This window comes from Lingula anatina, chromosome 10 (genome assembly GCF_051362555.1).
Source record: "Lingula anatina isolate TDL-2025a chromosome 10, LinAna3.0, whole genome shotgun sequence".
NCBI lineage: Eukaryota > Metazoa > Brachiopoda > Lingulata > Lingulida > Lingulidae > Lingula > Lingula anatina.
In genome coordinates, this window is record NC_141776.1 from 18,046,961 (window position 1) to 18,064,147 (window position 17,187).

At 39.2% G+C, this 17,187-nt stretch overlaps 1 protein-coding gene and 1 long non-coding RNA gene across 2 annotated transcripts; one reads left to right on the forward strand and one right to left on the reverse strand.

The window, feature by feature from the left end:
* The first annotated feature begins 1,767 nt into the window (after nt 1–1,767).
* LOC147759709 (uncharacterized) lies at nt 1,768–6,512 on the forward strand. Its single transcript, XR_015331453.1, has 2 exons — nt 1,768–2,172; nt 5,043–6,512. It is a non-coding gene; the product is annotated as an uncharacterized LOC147759709 (long non-coding RNA).
* Nucleotides 6,513–8,528: 2,016 nt separating this feature from the next.
* Nucleotides 8,529–16,728, reverse strand: LOC106160224 (uncharacterized). Its single transcript, XM_013536759.2, has 14 exons — nt 16,509–16,728; nt 16,116–16,190; nt 15,418–15,492; nt 15,017–15,139; nt 13,980–14,039; nt 13,611–13,658; nt 13,031–13,111; nt 12,556–12,699; nt 11,992–12,048; nt 11,606–11,638; nt 11,004–11,072; nt 10,339–10,827; nt 9,367–9,474; nt 8,529–9,149 (listed from the first exon to the last, which is right to left on the reverse strand). The coding sequence occupies exons 1-14, from the start codon at nt 16,720–16,722 to the stop codon at nt 8,917–8,919; spliced, it is 1,809 nt and encodes a 602-aa protein (XP_013392213.2). The 5' UTR covers nt 16,723–16,728; the 3' UTR covers nt 8,529–8,916.
* Nucleotides 16,729–17,187: the final 459 nt, after the last annotated feature.

Below are 17,187 nucleotides of genomic sequence, written 5' to 3' on the forward strand. Positions count from 1 at the left end.
AGGGCCTATACGTGGCGGTTGGGGAAAACCGGCCCTATTTGTTCAGTCGGATGACTGATTTCTGTATACCTAATAAATGGGTGAAAGAGTTAATCGAATCGTTTAAATTAATTGACAAATGAAAGAAAAATCGATAAATAAATAAATAAAAACGCTAAAAAGTATACTTTTAGCCTAGCTCTTAATTTTTGCGATATGTATCGGCGAGCGTATCTGCGACACGTTACGAAACCGGAATGATGTTGGTCGCCGTTTGCAAAAGGTAGGCCTAAATCTAATGTTGACAAAATAAAATTTTATTCTCCAAGATATGATATCATGGAGCTTGAGAGACACGCGAAAAATTGTGATGTGAATGGCCAAACGAGAGAAATCCAAGCAAGGGTTGACAGCATGATTAAAACAATAAAAATAAAAACGCATGTTAGCGGCTTTGCATTTTGCAATGTTTGGAGAAAAACAATTTCAAAATCACTGATCAAGCGTGAAGAAAGAGTTCAAAAATGTATCCAAAAATGAAAATCACAAAAAGATCCCGAGAATAGTCAAGACTAGCAGGTAAAACGCAAATAGGGTCCAAGTGTCATGTGTGTAAAAATAAAATATTTATTCAAAAGCCTTCTCTCAGCCACTTTTACCGCTGAATCTTGTGCAGCTGAGCGTCTCCCCTTTATCTTAGCTGGCATTTTGAGAGATACCGCTCTGAAGTAATCACTGGATTTTTCCGTTCATCTGACGATTACCAAGTCCCGTGCAAAATAATCCTGCGGCGTTACCCGTCAAAAAACTCGTATTAACACAAGTGACGGCCACTTGCTCTCGACAGACAGTTTTATCTGATCACTTTGCCGATAACAAAGAAGGAATCTCTCAGGTAAAATTACTCGATTGCCGAGGAAGAGCCATTGAAACGTTCAAATGCAATTTCACACCTCTTAATTGCGGTTAAGCGTAATCGCCTTTGTCAGCGCTTCCTTCTACATATCCTTGACACCCTACTGGGCACCACTAGGCTAGGGCCCTCTCCAGAGCTGTCAATCAAAATGGCGGCACGCTTACAGGCCTAACGAGTGGTCGGAAAATGTAACAAAAGCACGATTTTCTGCCCTTTCAAAGCACCCAAACAAAATATTTTTAGATGACAATAAGCAATGGTTCCATCTGATCGTATAACCGATAACAGGTAAATTTGCCAGCTAAGCATTTGACTAATAAGCCCTGTTAACCAACCTGTGAACGTTTTTGGCTGTTTTAACAGCTTTCTATATTGACGAGATAAGTGAATCGCTGCCAAGTATATCTCACTATCTGAGCAACCGATCGTTACAAAAGTTGCACCTATTGTTGTTAGGAATGTGGACTACAGCATGATATCAGGAGTTTAAGAGGAAACTGTTTGTTTGAAAGTTATCGCCTTTTGAAGTGAATAACCCATTGAAATATGAGCTGATTTAACGTAAAAGATGATAAAATCAAAAGTAAATAGTTTAAGACAATTCCCTGGTACCCCGCTGTAGTGCTTTCACCCAGCTTTATGAGGCCTTTTGAATCAATTGAATAGCTGTCTTGGTTATAGAGAAAATCCCAATACCGAAAACGGCATTTTTCCCCTCAAATTGGCGCCAGAGCGTCATCCGTTGGACACTGTACTTAATCCCCGTCTTTAATTGGCCTTTTGGGAAGTTTGTTTTAATTTTTTATAAAAACTTATAAGCCCAGGGCTTTGTTTCTATGACTTTGGTCCTTTTACTATTAGTGGCCTTAAGCTGACGCTGTATAATCCTGAACATATCACCATGGACATAAGAACGTTATTTTGTCCAAGATAGGCCTATCACACAGTCATGTTTATTTTCGACACAAAAGGAAATTTTCTGATGCTTCTAAAACTGCAGTAAACAGTTATGTGGTTTCGCAAACGCATATGTGATAGTCGGGGATTTTGGGAGATTGGTCGTTTTGATTGGGTGACGGGAAAAAGTCCCAGTGCGCGTGCGTCATACCTGTAATTATGTGATAAAGAAAAATTACCGAGAGCTTTCTGCGCAGATATGTGCACGTAGCTATAGGCTGCTACGCTGTTAGAAATTCTTTGAGAAACAATTTTTTGACCAGTGGGATTACCCTTGGGAAGAACATATATATACTTAGCGCCAACCACAGTCATTCAACGTAAGTACTTGCGTAAAGTAGGCCTACTTGTTTCCTGAACACTACAGTGACTGAAAGCAGAGGCCGCTTTGGGCATCCGAATGTGTAGCTGTCTTCTAGCCTGCGTGTGGTTGTCTGTAAATATAAGTATGTTAAAATATCCCTTTCATTAGCAAATCTGGAAAGCGTGCCTCAGTCTAGCGCACCTAGGTATTAACTACAAATGTAAATGTAGGCCTACATTGTTTCACCAATAGACAGCGAAATTTCTTGCAATTTATTTCAATGTGTAGGCCTACTCGCACACTTGCACCTCGCCACTTCACACTCAATGTGGAGAAGAGGATCGATATATGTATAAAGAACGGTGACTTGTACTGAGTAGGCCCATGAGGCCGGTAGGCCTACTCATATCACATGTCACGTTAATAAATAAATAAATACTAAAAATAAGAAATCAGTAGGCCCCCTCTTTACGTCCTTAATTAACCATGGTTGTAGGTTCTGTCATTGAATTCGGTAATGTTGTGGTTTAATCAGTTTAATCACCGAAAATTCCCGCATGTTTATTTGTTTTTTTGTTGCGCATGCGCAGACTAGCATATATAAGGGAAATCCCCTTGGATTACCTGAGATTACGGGGGTGGGGGTGGGGTTCTTAAAAGCGGAACATTTCATTTGATTGACAAAATAAAGTGGGTTATCTTTTCACCTTCGAGGTCTGGTTGTTTTATAAATACCAGCACTTGAAAAGGAAATTTCTTTGGCAAAACCACGGCGAGGGGAAATTCCTTAAAAGCAGAAATTTTTAATGTTATTGAAAAATGTAGATTTGAGTGGGGAATGTTCCATGTTGGGTAATTTTGTGGATTACTCCTCCATGGTCTGGCTGTCAAAGTTTACTTCAAAACTGTTTATCTCCTATAACATGATCTGCTGGGGGTAATGTATCGGCCACAGTAGGTGGTATATAGAACTCCTTGGTTGGTGACATTTAAGCGAGGCGCCTGAATTGGGGTGACTATTTCAGTTTTCTAGTAATTAGAAATGTAAAAGCTCCTATGACATAACATATATCAGTGTTAAAAGAAATCAAAACACATTTATTTCCCTTTCTTAGCAGCAGAACACTCTAAACACGCCCTTAATTCTCTCCATTTCTAACATAAAAAGTGGTTGACGTCACATTTCCCGAGGCTGTATGCCCTATTTTTACTGCCCGTGGCACTTATGCTCATAGCGCATGCAGACTGAATGACTTCTGAACAATGAAAAGAGTATTGTCGTCAAACTCTGAACGCTAGCATGCTAATCATCTGTGACACTGAAAACAGAACCTACCCTCGTCAGTGGGTTAGATGTCTGGGACGCCTACTAAAGCTGCTAAACGATAGTTTATTACCCCCTATAGCTATCAGCTTCAGTAGCCGTGACAGACATCTAAGCCGCTTAAATTATATGCAATTATGTAAGGATCCTCTTGGAGATAGTTCGCCCCAAAGTTAGTAGGGTCTGAGAATGGTCTCAATGATATAGCGAGTGAGCAAGTGTCTCGATTCCATGGCCCCGTATCTCGAAATAAAATCGGTTATGGAATCGAGACACTAACACACGTGCGCAACATAGCGAACCTTTCGAGATACGGAGCCCTGGTTGTTTGAAATTATATGCACTGAGTGGCAACATTACTGCACACAAAAATGACTCAAAAAAACAGTGTCACCTGGATTGCACATCTGCGACAAAACACTGAAACCAGCACATTAGAACTAGGAAAAAAATATACACACAGTAAGTACGGGTACATGTTCCTAGGGGCCAGTCTCAAAACAGTTCGTAAATTCACAGTCAAATGTACATTGTTCGCTTTATATTGGCTGTATAAGGAGTTCGCATTATAACTGCGTCGCCATGTTTTATGCAAGTGCCCATCGAACCTACAAATACCTGTATCTACGGCTTAAAACACGATCATTTAAAGTAATTTATGGCAGTGTAAAGTTGTTCCACCATCCCACACTACCCAGACTCCCCTTTCCAAATTGCCCCCCCCCCTTTCATTGACTGCCAGTGCTGCAAGCTTTACCACAGTGGTACATGTAGTAAAAAGATGTCGATTTCCAGCCCCTTGTTTGAAAAGTTTTTGGAGGTGCAGAAAGTTTAGAATATTCTGGGATTTAGTAAAATGCTAAGTCATTATTGTTATTTTTTAGTCATTGCGAGTGTCAAGTTTGGACAAACCCATTTTTTCTGATGCAGGAGAAATGTCTGGAATTCAATCCTAGAATATTCTGGAACTTTCCACTCCACCAAAAACCATTTAAAAAGGGGTTGGAAATCGACATCTTTTTACTCCTAACAGTTTTGAAGTAATATTTTGGAAGCGTGAAATTGAGGCTCATCTAGGAGCGAAGAATAAATAAATGAATGAATGAATAAATTGATAAATTTATGTTAAAAATCAAGATGTCTTCTTCCTATTCTCTGAAAAAATGACATCAAAAGAAAATGAAGAAATGTAGGGATACACCATGTATGATAATTCAATCTAGAAAATGAGACAAAATTGGTCAGACCGTGTTAAAGTGAAGTCAAGGGGAAAGAATCTTATTAAGATTACATGTGAAATTAGACCCCATCCCCAGAGATTAGATCGATAAAAACTAGATCGACCTAACTCCCTGGGGGTTCACGCTAAATAGCTGTCTGCCGAGCGGGCACGAAATTTAATTACCCCCTTACAGCTTGTAGTAGGCGGGACGGATTATCTGACAGTAATCTATTGATACTCCCCACGGGGATAGATCGATCTAAAATCTATTGGAATACGCCCTTATATTTACTAAAACTTTCGTGTGCATCTATATTGGTATTATTAAAATATGTTTCAGGTGTAAGACGGGCAACCATGCTGTGGAGAATTCTGGGTGTATGTGACAGATTGCGAAAGGAAACTCGCCCATGTTGATATAACAAAGGAAGACGCTGTGAAGCGACTGAGAGAGCTGGCGGACGAAATAGAAAAGCAGCAGCGGAAAATGGACATCGCTAAGGTCACGGCCGCATCATCAGGTTTAGTTGGCGGCGGACTTGTCCTCGCGGGTTTAGGGTTGGCTTTCTTTACATTTGGTGCTTCACTCGTGGTATCAGCTGTGGGCACCATAGTAGGAGGTACTTCGGTGCTGACCACGACCGCGACAAATATCGCCGAGTTTGTGATTAACAGCAAAACGATGAAAAAGGCACAGGAGGCAATCCAAATGTACAATAAATCCTTCAATGCAGCCTCAGCATCTATATTCACACTAAATAATTTTGTAGCGGATAATAAATTAAACACTCAAAATCTGGCGAACAAATTAATTGATAAAATTATATATCTGTTCAATCACCCAGTTTCGGCACTGGTTATTCGTCCAATTTGTTCCACTGCGGTGACTGGTTACAGTGCAGTGACAACCATGAAGGATGCCGTTTCTAAAGGATCCATGACAGTGTCAGAAGCCGGGGGGCCCTTAATAAATGTTAGCACATTAACGCCTGTTCAGACACTAACTAAAGTGGTTGGGGCAGCAGGTGCGGTTATTGGCATTGGTTTAGATTTGAAGGAACTGGTGGAAACGTCTATAAAACTGCACAATAAGGAACACTCAGCAGTAGCGCGCCTACTACGTGTCAAGGCAGACACTTTGAAAGCTTCTTATTCAGTATAAGAAATAAAACAAGGAGAGTGATAAATAATAGTAACCGAAATTATTTCACTGTCGAAAAGGTATCATTACCAAAAATGTCTTCAGTGCCCTTCAATGATAGTTAATGAGCATATATTTTTCGCTCTCCAAAAATAAATAATCCCCATAGATCACAGCTTTATTTGTAAAATTTGTATTCGACACTGATAAAAACCATTATTATTTGGACACAGAGTTATACGCACTATTAATAATGCATGGATTTAAGAATCGTTAATATTTTATGCATTCATAAGGCTCATGTCGCATTATTTTTATAGTGGAATTAATTGGGCAACAATGTCCGCCTCCCACTAAAATGTACTTTAATTAAGAATATAACTTTGTTAATCTCTTTACGTTCGTTTAACATACATCTTCATGAAAATTTTGATTTGCATAGACCTCTTTCTGAAAATTTTTTCCTTTTTGGGGGTTAACTTTCACAAGTAAAGTAAACTTAGACATTTACAGACAGAAGTGCAGTTTCAGATTGTCTTCATATATTGTTGATAATTTACAGTTTAGAATTGCAATGAATAGCAATTATCACATATTGTCATATTTATATTTAAGTATACAGTAACGTGTGATACCAGCACCTATAATAAAGATGGGTATTAAAAAACATTTTTTGAAGTTTGTATTGCGAATGCGAGCTTTGAGGGTGCTACGTTGCTAGGATATTTTTCACCAGAGGTCTTCTACCTGTTACAAAAGTGTATATTGATTACAAGTATGTTTTATAAATTGTTTGAAAAATCTAGATTACATACTCTGCTTTGATGTTTATTGATTGGAAACAAAGCATTGGAGACTAGCATGACCCCCTACCCCCCCCCCCCCCCCAAGCTGACGCGTGTACAGCTTCAGTCTATAAGAGTAACATTAAAATTTGACGCATTTTTGGTCTCGTATCAAACTAAATGTAAACCAATGAGAACCCAAAAAATTTTGACGATTTACAAAGTGCGCGTGGTAATTTTTTTTCTCTTACGGAGAGAAACACCTGCTCAATGAGTAATTGTTCCTATCCACTTTAAGCCACTGGAGTATTATCCTATCGCCGCAACAAACAATGATGATCTTCTGCCTGATATATCCTGCTGTACATGACACCAAATTACAGGGGATCTCCGCGCTTGCGCTGGACCACAGATGCCGGCGTCATGGGCTCACCTGTCTAAGCTATTGTGTGATTCCGTTTAAAATATGACGGTATTGTTATGGTAACCCAGGTTGTCCATTGTTTGTCCACCCCTTTTATTCACAAAAGAGCGTTTAAATTACTTCAGCCGTTAAAAAACGGCATTCAATGAACTTCTTCAACATAAGGTAAATTTAGGTAGGCCTACGTTACTGCACAAACCTATGGTTTCCTTCCATAACCATCCACGTACAATAAACATGTATGATGATCCCCTGTAAACCATTTTGCATTAATATCCGTATAAATATGAATAAATCATTATGTAATAATTATTTATAATCTCCTGGAACTCGTTTTCACATACTTTCTCTAGTGGCACATCAGGCATGTATGCATCATATTTCAAATGCCGTGGTATTATGTTTCAATAGTTTTGAATTATCCAATATTTTCAAATTTCAAATGTTAAGATTCAGCTTAAATTTCTATTTACAGTATCAAAATGTATGATACTGGTAGGAATGGTTTGGCCCCGTAGTGTCATTATATAGCACCATCTATAATTAAGGTGCACTTCATGTCTGGTTTCGGAATCTTCCAAGTTGGTTTACAACCGAAGAAGGAACGACTCCCCACCCGTGTCCTGCACCGATTGAATAAAAGCTAAATGTTTACCACAGTTTCGCATAGTTTCGGGAAGTTAACATTCATACATAATATGTAGTAGTATTTAAGTCGGGTATAAAACGGAGTATTAAACTCGGCTATCAATAACGTATATTTGAACCTGTGAATCGGCGAATTGTCCGATCAGACTGCTGTAATCAGGTCATAACTTTTTGAGCGCTATATGTAAATACCTACCGTTTCTATGATATTTGCAGTTTGGAATAAAGTCAAAAAGACGCTCTTGCCAGGAAGAATAAAAAAAAAAACAAACTAAAGTTGGAGTACATGAAGGCCTAACTCTTTAAGTAGTGATTGTGACTGTTCGAAGTTCCACTTCTACATTTATTTTATACTCCCCTCCCCCCCCCCCCCCAAAAAAAAAGGGTAACCACGATCTCATTTAGTGTATGTACATTGTAGGCTGCATGGGTACCCAGAGAGTTACTTTTACTATTACATGACAACCAGGCAACTGAGCATCGTGAAAATTAAAGATGTGATAAGTATGAATGTTGATCTACCCTACTTGATCATTGAAATACCCAACACTAATCTACTTTAAATGTACGGGTCCGAAATGAGAGGGATTTATTTTAACCACGAAGCTGACATAAGAAGCAGCTTGGACCCGTCGGATTGTCAGGATATTATTCCATAAGAAACATCCGGAGGGTAAGGCAACTTCATAATCATACAGGCACATGGTCAAGATTGCCTAAGTATGGGTGATCGAAGGAAACTACACCCAGAAAAAGTTTTACTCCCGTTTTATCATGTATTAACCAATTTATTTCGTTATAAGCGTTATTACCAATGGCCAAAAAAACTATCAATATAAACTTTATTTACCAGTAAATGAAAATATTTAAACCAATGAACGCTTTCCATATACACTTTACTGTCTTATTGAGCCCGTGTTATATCAAATTTAATCCTCGGCTGATCATTTGAGAAAAGCACCCAAAACAGCTCAATTCGTGTTGTTAATTAAATAATTATTCGATCATCACCAATTTAACCCATTTTAAGTTAGCTTACCCTGAATTTTTAAAACCAAAACCTGTCCTTAACTTACTGAGTTACATTGTTAACTAATTAACTTACCAAGGTAAAGAACAACAATGATGGAGGTAATTGCAAACATATTCCAATCTTATATAGCTTTTCAAAAAGTTTTTTCCTTATAGCTATTTCCTGACTTTCATAAGAACAAGATTACTTCGCGACAGTAGTACACGTCGCTTGGCACAGTACTTTCTTCGGAGACTGGCAGCCCGCGTAGTTCAGCTCTAACTTGTCCGAGTTGTTATTGGGGTCTATAGGGTTAGGTGGGTTCACCCCTTGGCCTTTGTAGTGGATGAGGATACATCTTCCTACTACGGGGTTGCCTTGGGATGGGATCACGTTTAAGTCGATTTGTGTTGTAAAAGACCCTCCCTGGCAGGCACCTGAAGTATGACAGGGTGTCCTTTGGCTTATTATTATTATTATTATTATTATTATTATTATTCCAAACACTTAACATTATTCCACCAAAGAAAAAATCAAACGGTTTTATATTGCTCTTTTATAGTAAATCTAAATCTTTACACACGGACGGTTGCTGTTGATTCTATTGACTCTGGGAGCTAGACTCTTATAATGAATTCGACGAGCAGTACGTACCATCACAGCTCCATAGTACTGTGAGGATGTTTCCGGATATAGACTGGATCGTTCCACACGTGTGGAAAATCTGAGATTCTGTGAACATCGGCAAGCTGCCTGAACCACCTGGGAGTGAGGAGAGAGTAACAGAGCGTGACAACTATACAGCACTTTCAACCTGTATCAAAAATTAGTAGTGTAACAAAAACTAGTACGTGTACTGTAACATTTTAGCATGCTAGCGTATCACTTACCTTACGTATACAAATGAAAACAAAAAACAATGCAAACATGAGCTGTGTAATTATGCGTCAACAATGAGCAAGCAATTTTAAACATTTTCTTTAATTCAAATGCTCAGCAACAATGCACTGTATTTGGGACAGCCCTTATAACGGGCTCACGGAGAAGAGTCATATTCAAATGTTTATTTCCAACATTCTAAAAGGTACCACTAAAAGCAAAAAATATTCCTAATTAAGATCATCATACTAGAATATTAAAACGAATAAAGAAATAGGAAGATTTTGAAGACAAATGCCACAGTAAGACTTTAACCCTCCAGCGAATGTTACACTATTAAAGGCAGTGACTGATAGTAGACTATAAAGGGCCTTATACATAAATGTAGTGTTAAATACAGGTGTGACAGAAATGGTAGTCTGCTTGGAACTTTAGCCCGTGTCTCCTTACTTTGTACAGGTGACATTCGGCCTACACTACATACTAACCTCTGCAAAAACTCTGACTAACGCTAACTTGTACTAATCCTATGGGATCCCGGACTTCCATTCCTAAATCTAGAACATTCCTGTCTCGGCGGTTAATCGTGACAGTGTCTTCCATGATAGAGTCCGCTCCCATGTATTTGCACAGATAAACCTCGCTTTAGATCTTGACCCACTTAGGTCAGGCTAACCCTAACCATTAAAACTAAATGAAGACCGACTTTTTGTTACGGACCCTCAGTTTCGTCACCCATGCCCTTACCTCCACCCTGCAGGAATCCCTCCAGTGCCAACCAGCAGTCGTACGTAGTCACCACCGCCAGGTGTCCTCCCATGCTCGTGCAGGTGGCTGAAGCATCTGTTCTAGAGATGGCTCCCCTCGCGGCGTCCTCATAAAAGCAGCCACCACAATTATTGATATTGTCATTACACACACTGCCCACGTATTGGAAGTTTGGATTGGGGCAGCAAGAAGGAGGTGGGGTTGTCGGAGGGGGCGTGGTTGGAGGGGGTGTTGTCGGAGGGGGCGTGGTTGGAGGGGGCGTGGTTGGAGGTGGTGTTGTTGGAGGGGGCGTGGTTGGAGGCGGTGTTGTTGGAGGGGGCGTGGTTGGAGGTGGTGTTGTTGGAGGGGGCGTGGTTGGAGGCGGTGTTGTTGGAGGGGGCGTGGTTGGAGGGGGCGTGGTTGGAGGTGGCGTGGTCGGAGGCGGTGTTGTTGGAGGGGGCGTGGTTGGAGGTGGTGCGGTTTGTCCAGCTGAAATAAAAAGCATCAAAACGTAATGAAAGAAACACCAGGATTCAAAATTAAATACCTATGCAAACAGGGACAGCCGAATATCTCTAACGAGTATATTTGATTTACTTAAAATAATATACAGCGTGAATAATGACTACTAGTATACCTACGTGAAGCATTATCTGGATACTTACCACACACATGATAGAATATTTTCTGGAGTAAATTGCACTCGCACGTGGGACAGCTGCAGCTGCTGCAACCTTAACGCAATACGAAGTTATTCAAGAGTTAATTCTTAACAGAGTGTACTGACCTTTGTAATAACCCATATAAAATACAACGGGTTCCAATTCAGTGTGTTTGTACAATGTTATTAATCTTATTCATATAATATATTGTATACTTGAACAATCGTCCTTTTGATCAGATAATGGGCTATATTTGAAATATGCATCTACACAGTCAATTGGCATATTAATGCTAGTACTGGTACATGTAAAGCATTTTAATTTAATTTTTAATTTTATTTTATAAAAGAAAAGATAAATGACTGGCGGCTAACCGAAACTCGGTCAAGGTCGACCCTTGTTTCCATTCAATTCAAATGTTGTAACCTAGATGTACTATACCAGTAAATAGCAAGCATAATACCACTCATAATCCGTCTTTCCATTTTCAGCATCATGGGTGATGCGTCATATAGGATCATTGTGGTTTTGTATACTAGCACGTATGATGTTCGTTATTACATATATTTCCAACCAGGAACTTGCAAACAGAAAAGTTAACTTACTCCCAGGTAGCGCCACTGGAGGGACGGTTCCGCCTGTTGAAAAAACAATAACACGTATTTTAAACTTTCATGGATAATTAAATGATATCGAGTTTACCAGCTGGTAAGAAATGTACCACACGGACACCCACTGGCAAAGTGGTATGTCCTAATATTTCCTCGGCAATATTTATTCGATCATTGTGTATCGATCAATACTGTGAATCTCCATTTACATGTTCAATGGTTTTGTTTCGAAAACTGCCAGGAACAGTCGATAGCAAACACAAAATGCAGTTTGAAGTAGAGGGTTAAGACTAAATCAATCCACATGTTCATTGTCTTCATGCGGATTTAACTTGTAGAAATATCCTTGACAGCATTCTCAACTCTCTCATCAGACTTACCACAAGACTTGGCAATCCATTCTCCTATTATCCAGGCGCAGGAACACGAAGTGCAGTCTGGAGTACAATGAGTACAATGAGTACAATGACAACAATGGAAGATTCACATGGAAGATTTAAAAAAATATTGAGGGGGGGATACAGAAATATTTTCTGACAGTCTTCCAAATTACCGGTACCTTGGTTGATCCATCCTCCATTTTTGACAGTCTACTGACAGAAAATATTAGATGGCCGTCAATGTGCTGGTAAACTTGAAAACATTCTGACCGTCTCCCGGAAGACCCAAAAGACGGCCTCAGTCCGCCCCTGAATTAATACTTATTGTAAAGCGAACTTCGAATCTTAAACACATGGCTTACTCAAGAATTAACGTGCATCCTTCAATAACGCAAACACTGCATTAATTCCATTTTCAGTAAACGAAAAAAAAAAAAAAAAAACTGCAGCAACAATCGATATTAACTGAAGCGCAGCTAGCAAACCTGAAGTGCAATCATGTGTCGTATTGTTTTAAGGTTATCGACATGTATATATCTCAATTTGTGCAGTATAAGTTCCCACCTGTAGAGGGCAGTGTTGTCGATGGTGGTGACGTGGAATGGTAAGGACAGAAGGCTGGTAGCCAATCACACATTGATCCCCTCTTACGTCGATGAGAGTTGAAGGCCCATGCGAATTGCTGTTGAACTGCATTACCAGCACTTACTTTGAATGAAAGAAAGAAAAGGACAACATGGACATATTAGTACAATGTCATTCTGTGAAGAGGGCTTGTTTATCAGCTTGTTTCGTTCCATAGGACTAATGCACATGTTTTTTTTCCCGAAATGTCGTATACCTTATATTTATTTGTCAAGTATTTCTATGGCAAACGTAAGTGTCTAAACTCACACCCTTTTTGTTTGTTAATCATGCTAGGGGCAACTCTGGGATACAAGTTGGGAAGAGTTGAAGGGTTGAGTTTTATGGCGTATTCAACAAAAATCATTGAGCACAATTATATTCGTGGCACACTGTAATGGTACGGCCCACTCACCTCCTCCTCCGCAGCCGTTCAAGTTGTACTGGGCTGATATTAGATTGCATTTACACGTGTTACAGGGACACACGTGGCATTCTGAAAAAATGCGAAAAAAATTATTAAAAGAAAAACAACAACAACTACAATGAATCATACTTCTTCTGCTGCTTATAAAGCAGGACACGAGTCAAATAATGGCTGTCATTCAACCTACCTGCAACATTTTTGTTTCTGAAATAACACTCACACTACTTATTTCATAGCACATGGTGCCCCAGCACTCTCGAATTGTCGAGCCAGATTTAAAACAACAGATGCCATCCCTACCCCGATAGCAACAGTGTCAACATTTGAAAAAGTTTCATATATTCAGTGAAGTGTTCCATTTATCGATCAATCGAGTAGAAATTGAAAACTCCTATTTTTGTCACAAAATGTTGATTATTTTCATTTTTTCGGACTTTGCTAGATCGTTGTGTATCCATAAATAAATAAATAAATAAATAAATAAATAAATAATAATAATAATAATAATAATAATAATAATAATAATAATAATAATAATAATACGAAATAAAATGAACCGAAAACTTACCTCCCCCATCAAACGAGACACCTTGCAACTGTGGTGGGTAAGAACCGCCTTATATAAGATAATCAAATGGACGAATTAATAAATAAATGGATAAACGAATAGATTGAAAGAAGGCTGTAAAGAAAAATTATCTGAACGAAGGAAATATTCTACAGGGGGTATATGAACAACCAGATACAAACGGCCAATCGTTTGAGCACCAACAATGCATGACAGTTCAATAGGTCACTACAGAGACAGCACTACCAGAATACAGTGACAAAAAAGGAAATGTGTGTGTGTGTGTGTGTGGGTGAGAGAGAGAGAGAGAGAGAGAGAGAGAGAGAGTGAGAGAGAGATGAAGTAAAGGAGAGAGGAGAGGAAACTCACCACATTGAAACTGCCGCCATTTATTGAGAAGATAAGAGCAATCACAGGTGGAGCATCCCGCTAAAAGGTGAAATATGAAGAGTAAGCTTCAACGGAAAATAATCTGTAGACATACCAGATGAGACAAATGAATGTTCAGCATAGTTTTGCGTATATTTGTCTGGAATACAGACCCGGTATGTATTATGGAGATGTAAATAACATAAGAGTTCTATATACTGGGTATATACCCCGCTACCTGTAGATGTTTTTTTTGGTCGTTTGAATGTACTAGTAATTTAGTTATGTCGCGGGATGCACACGAATGTCTATCACTGGTTTATAATCTTTGTGAAGCTGTTGTCGGATTGCTGATTTAAAATAAGTATGGTGGCCAACCTCTGCGAGAAAGTTCTTTAGTGACAGCAACCTTTGTTAGGAAATTTTTCAAAGCTTTTAGGCATTTTTTTTGTTACATTACACGGACAAAAAGACCATTCCCAGAGCCTATCGTACTAACTGTAGATCGATCTATCTCTTACACACTAATATACTTTAAATTTGATAGATTATTATCTTGGTTTTAAAAACGTGGTTGCCTTTGATAACGATTTTAAAAACAAGATGACGAAAACGTCTGGTAGTTTTGAATAAAACAACCCCAAACACATGCATGAGCATGAAATTTAGATATGCCAAACTTGTGTCATTATTCCTTATAGCAAATTAACAGAGACCTATTAAAATATAACCCACGCCCTTTTCGAATGCTCCCCAGCAGGCACGATGATTTTTCGTTTGAATTTAAGGCGTTGAGCAACAAAGAGTTAAAGTTTAGCGGCCCAGATTCAATGGTAAAGGTGTATAACAATGTATTATAAATTGTCGAAAACACATTTAGTAGACATATTGAAAGACAAAGATTTGTACACTATAGATTACAAAAAGTTTTCCTACCCTTTACATATATATAACAATTATTCCCATCAGTATGCTTTTCATCAAAGGAGGAAATTAAGGGACAAATCAATATTTGATTTATAAAAACTAATCTGCACCTGCTGTCGTCGTTGGAGGGGCTACTGTTGGCGTTGTTTCTGTTGTTGTCGCCGGTGGAGGTGTTCCAGTGAAGCAGAACCAGGGCGGTAGTCCATAGCAATCGCCTGGCTGTTGCGTTGTGGCTGTAAATTAACAAAGTGCATATTAAATTAAACCCTCCACGGCTTCTTCTTGCCTATTTCTTTTTTTTTTACATTTTAAATCATGTCTACTACTACTACTACTACTACTACTACTACTACTACTACTACTACTACTACTACTACATCAAGACGCATTTTATATTACAAGGCGAGGAATTTAACATAGCATGCAACCATCAACACTCTTAGAGTTTGGGCGAATATTAGTTTGAGAATTTTTTATACAACGCCAGCAGGTTTGTTTGTAGGCTACATACCTGGCGGAGGAGTTGTCTCAGTTGTACACGGTAACCATGGAAACCAACTACACCCACCAGAAGACTGAGTTGTTGCTGTAATATATCGTGGTGAACTTCTTAATAAATATCAAATACACATAACATTACGTTGTATTCAGACACCCGTTAATGTCAATAGTCAATAAGGTCTGGCCGGAAAATACGCTCAGAAATGAACATGCTATTCCAATGTTTGCGAGTGTTAAATCTTTGGAGTCTTATAAACCCAAAATGCCCCAAAGTAATTTCTTTTGGGTCCGACTACTTCATATCCCTTGCCATTATGCCATGATTTGAACTTTATATGGGACTTAATCCTATTAAAGTGGTGAGTTGGCCAGCCAATAGGAGCAGTCAAATTGACACGTACTCCCTTGTGACCTTGGTCATATATATATATATTACTAGGAAAGCTAGGAAAGGGCTAGTGAATACCGCTCAGAAGGTAGGCCAGTCCCTTCAAAAACGCCAAAGTCACATTAGCCTTATTACCGCCAATATAGACCTTCCTATTGTGTTGTTGCTAAATAGCGGTTGTTGCTAAAATATATTAATATATAGAAGAGTAAGTGTAATGAAAAATATCACTTTGTGGTACGGGGAAATCAAGTTATGTAAATAGAGTTTTAATTTCATTTGACGATGTGTGAAACAAGAACAATTTTGTTTCCACTTACCTGGTGGAGGAGTTGTCCCGCCCGGACAAGGTAACCACCAAAACAGGCCACACCCACCAGGAGACTGAGTTGTTGCTATAATATATATATAATATATAATATATAAGAGTAGCTGTGAACAAATAAACCAAATAAACCATGAGACATTCCCAAGTGTGTACGTGTGCGGATATGTGTGTGTGTGTGTGTAAGTGTATGTATGTGTGTGAATATGTGTGTGTTCGTGCGTGCGTGTGCGTGTGTGTGTGTGTGTGTGTGTGTGTGAGTGAGTATGTGTGTGTGCGTGCGTGTGTGTATGTGTGTGCGTGCGGGGATGTGTGCGTGTGTGATTGTGTATGTGTGCGTGCGTGCACGCGCGTGTGTGTGTGTGTATGTAAAGTTGTGATACATTACCCGGAGGTGGGGTACCTCCGCACGGATAGGACGATCCACATATAAGCCGTTGCCATGACGCCGCCGCCGGTAAGGCCGCTGGTGGTGGGGATTGGGGTGGGGGTGGGGCTGGTGGGGGTTGTTGGGGTACAGGTTGGTTATTTTGGCCGCAATTGCCAAACAGACAGCCTCCCCAACTATTACCATCGCAACCGTTAAGTATGAACACGATCATGATTGCTAAATGACACATCCTGGAAATATAGATCAGAACATACCGTTTACTGGGAGCAGATGCTAACTCATTCTAATTACGAAGTTATCTGGTTATACTTTTTTCCACTATCACTTAATTTTTAAGTTTCAGTTGATGTGTATTCGGTGCAACTGATTCAATGACACCAGATACAATAAGAAAAATGTTGAACTTCATATTCCAGGTATTTAGAATATTTCACCCCGCCTAGAAAAGTTAACGATTAATGCCAAAAATAAATATGAAATAAAATATGATAATAACGAAAACACACACACACACACAGGAAAGAGAGAGAGAGAGAGAGAGAGAGAGAGAGAGAGAGAGAGAGACCAGTCGTGATAAAGGCCCATATAAGGAGTACATAGGCAATTTGAATTAACTTTAATGGCAACTCGGCATCAGCTTTCAAAATATCGACATGGCTTGTTATTATTATTATTA

Bases quoted from the DNA above. Each gene is read 5' to 3' on its own strand.
- LOC106160224 (XM_013536759.2), bottom strand. From the start codon at position 16,722: ATGATCGTGTTCATACTTAACGGTTGCGATGGTAATAGTTGGGGAGGC. The intron at 15,493-16,115 runs GTAAGTGGAAAC...GATATATTACAG, and splicing joins CGGGACAACTCCTCCACCAG to CAACAACTCAGTCTTCTGGT. The intron at 10,828-11,003 runs GTAAGTATCCAG...TTTTTATTTCAG, and splicing joins AATATTCTATCATGTGTGTG to CTGGACAAACCGCACCACCT.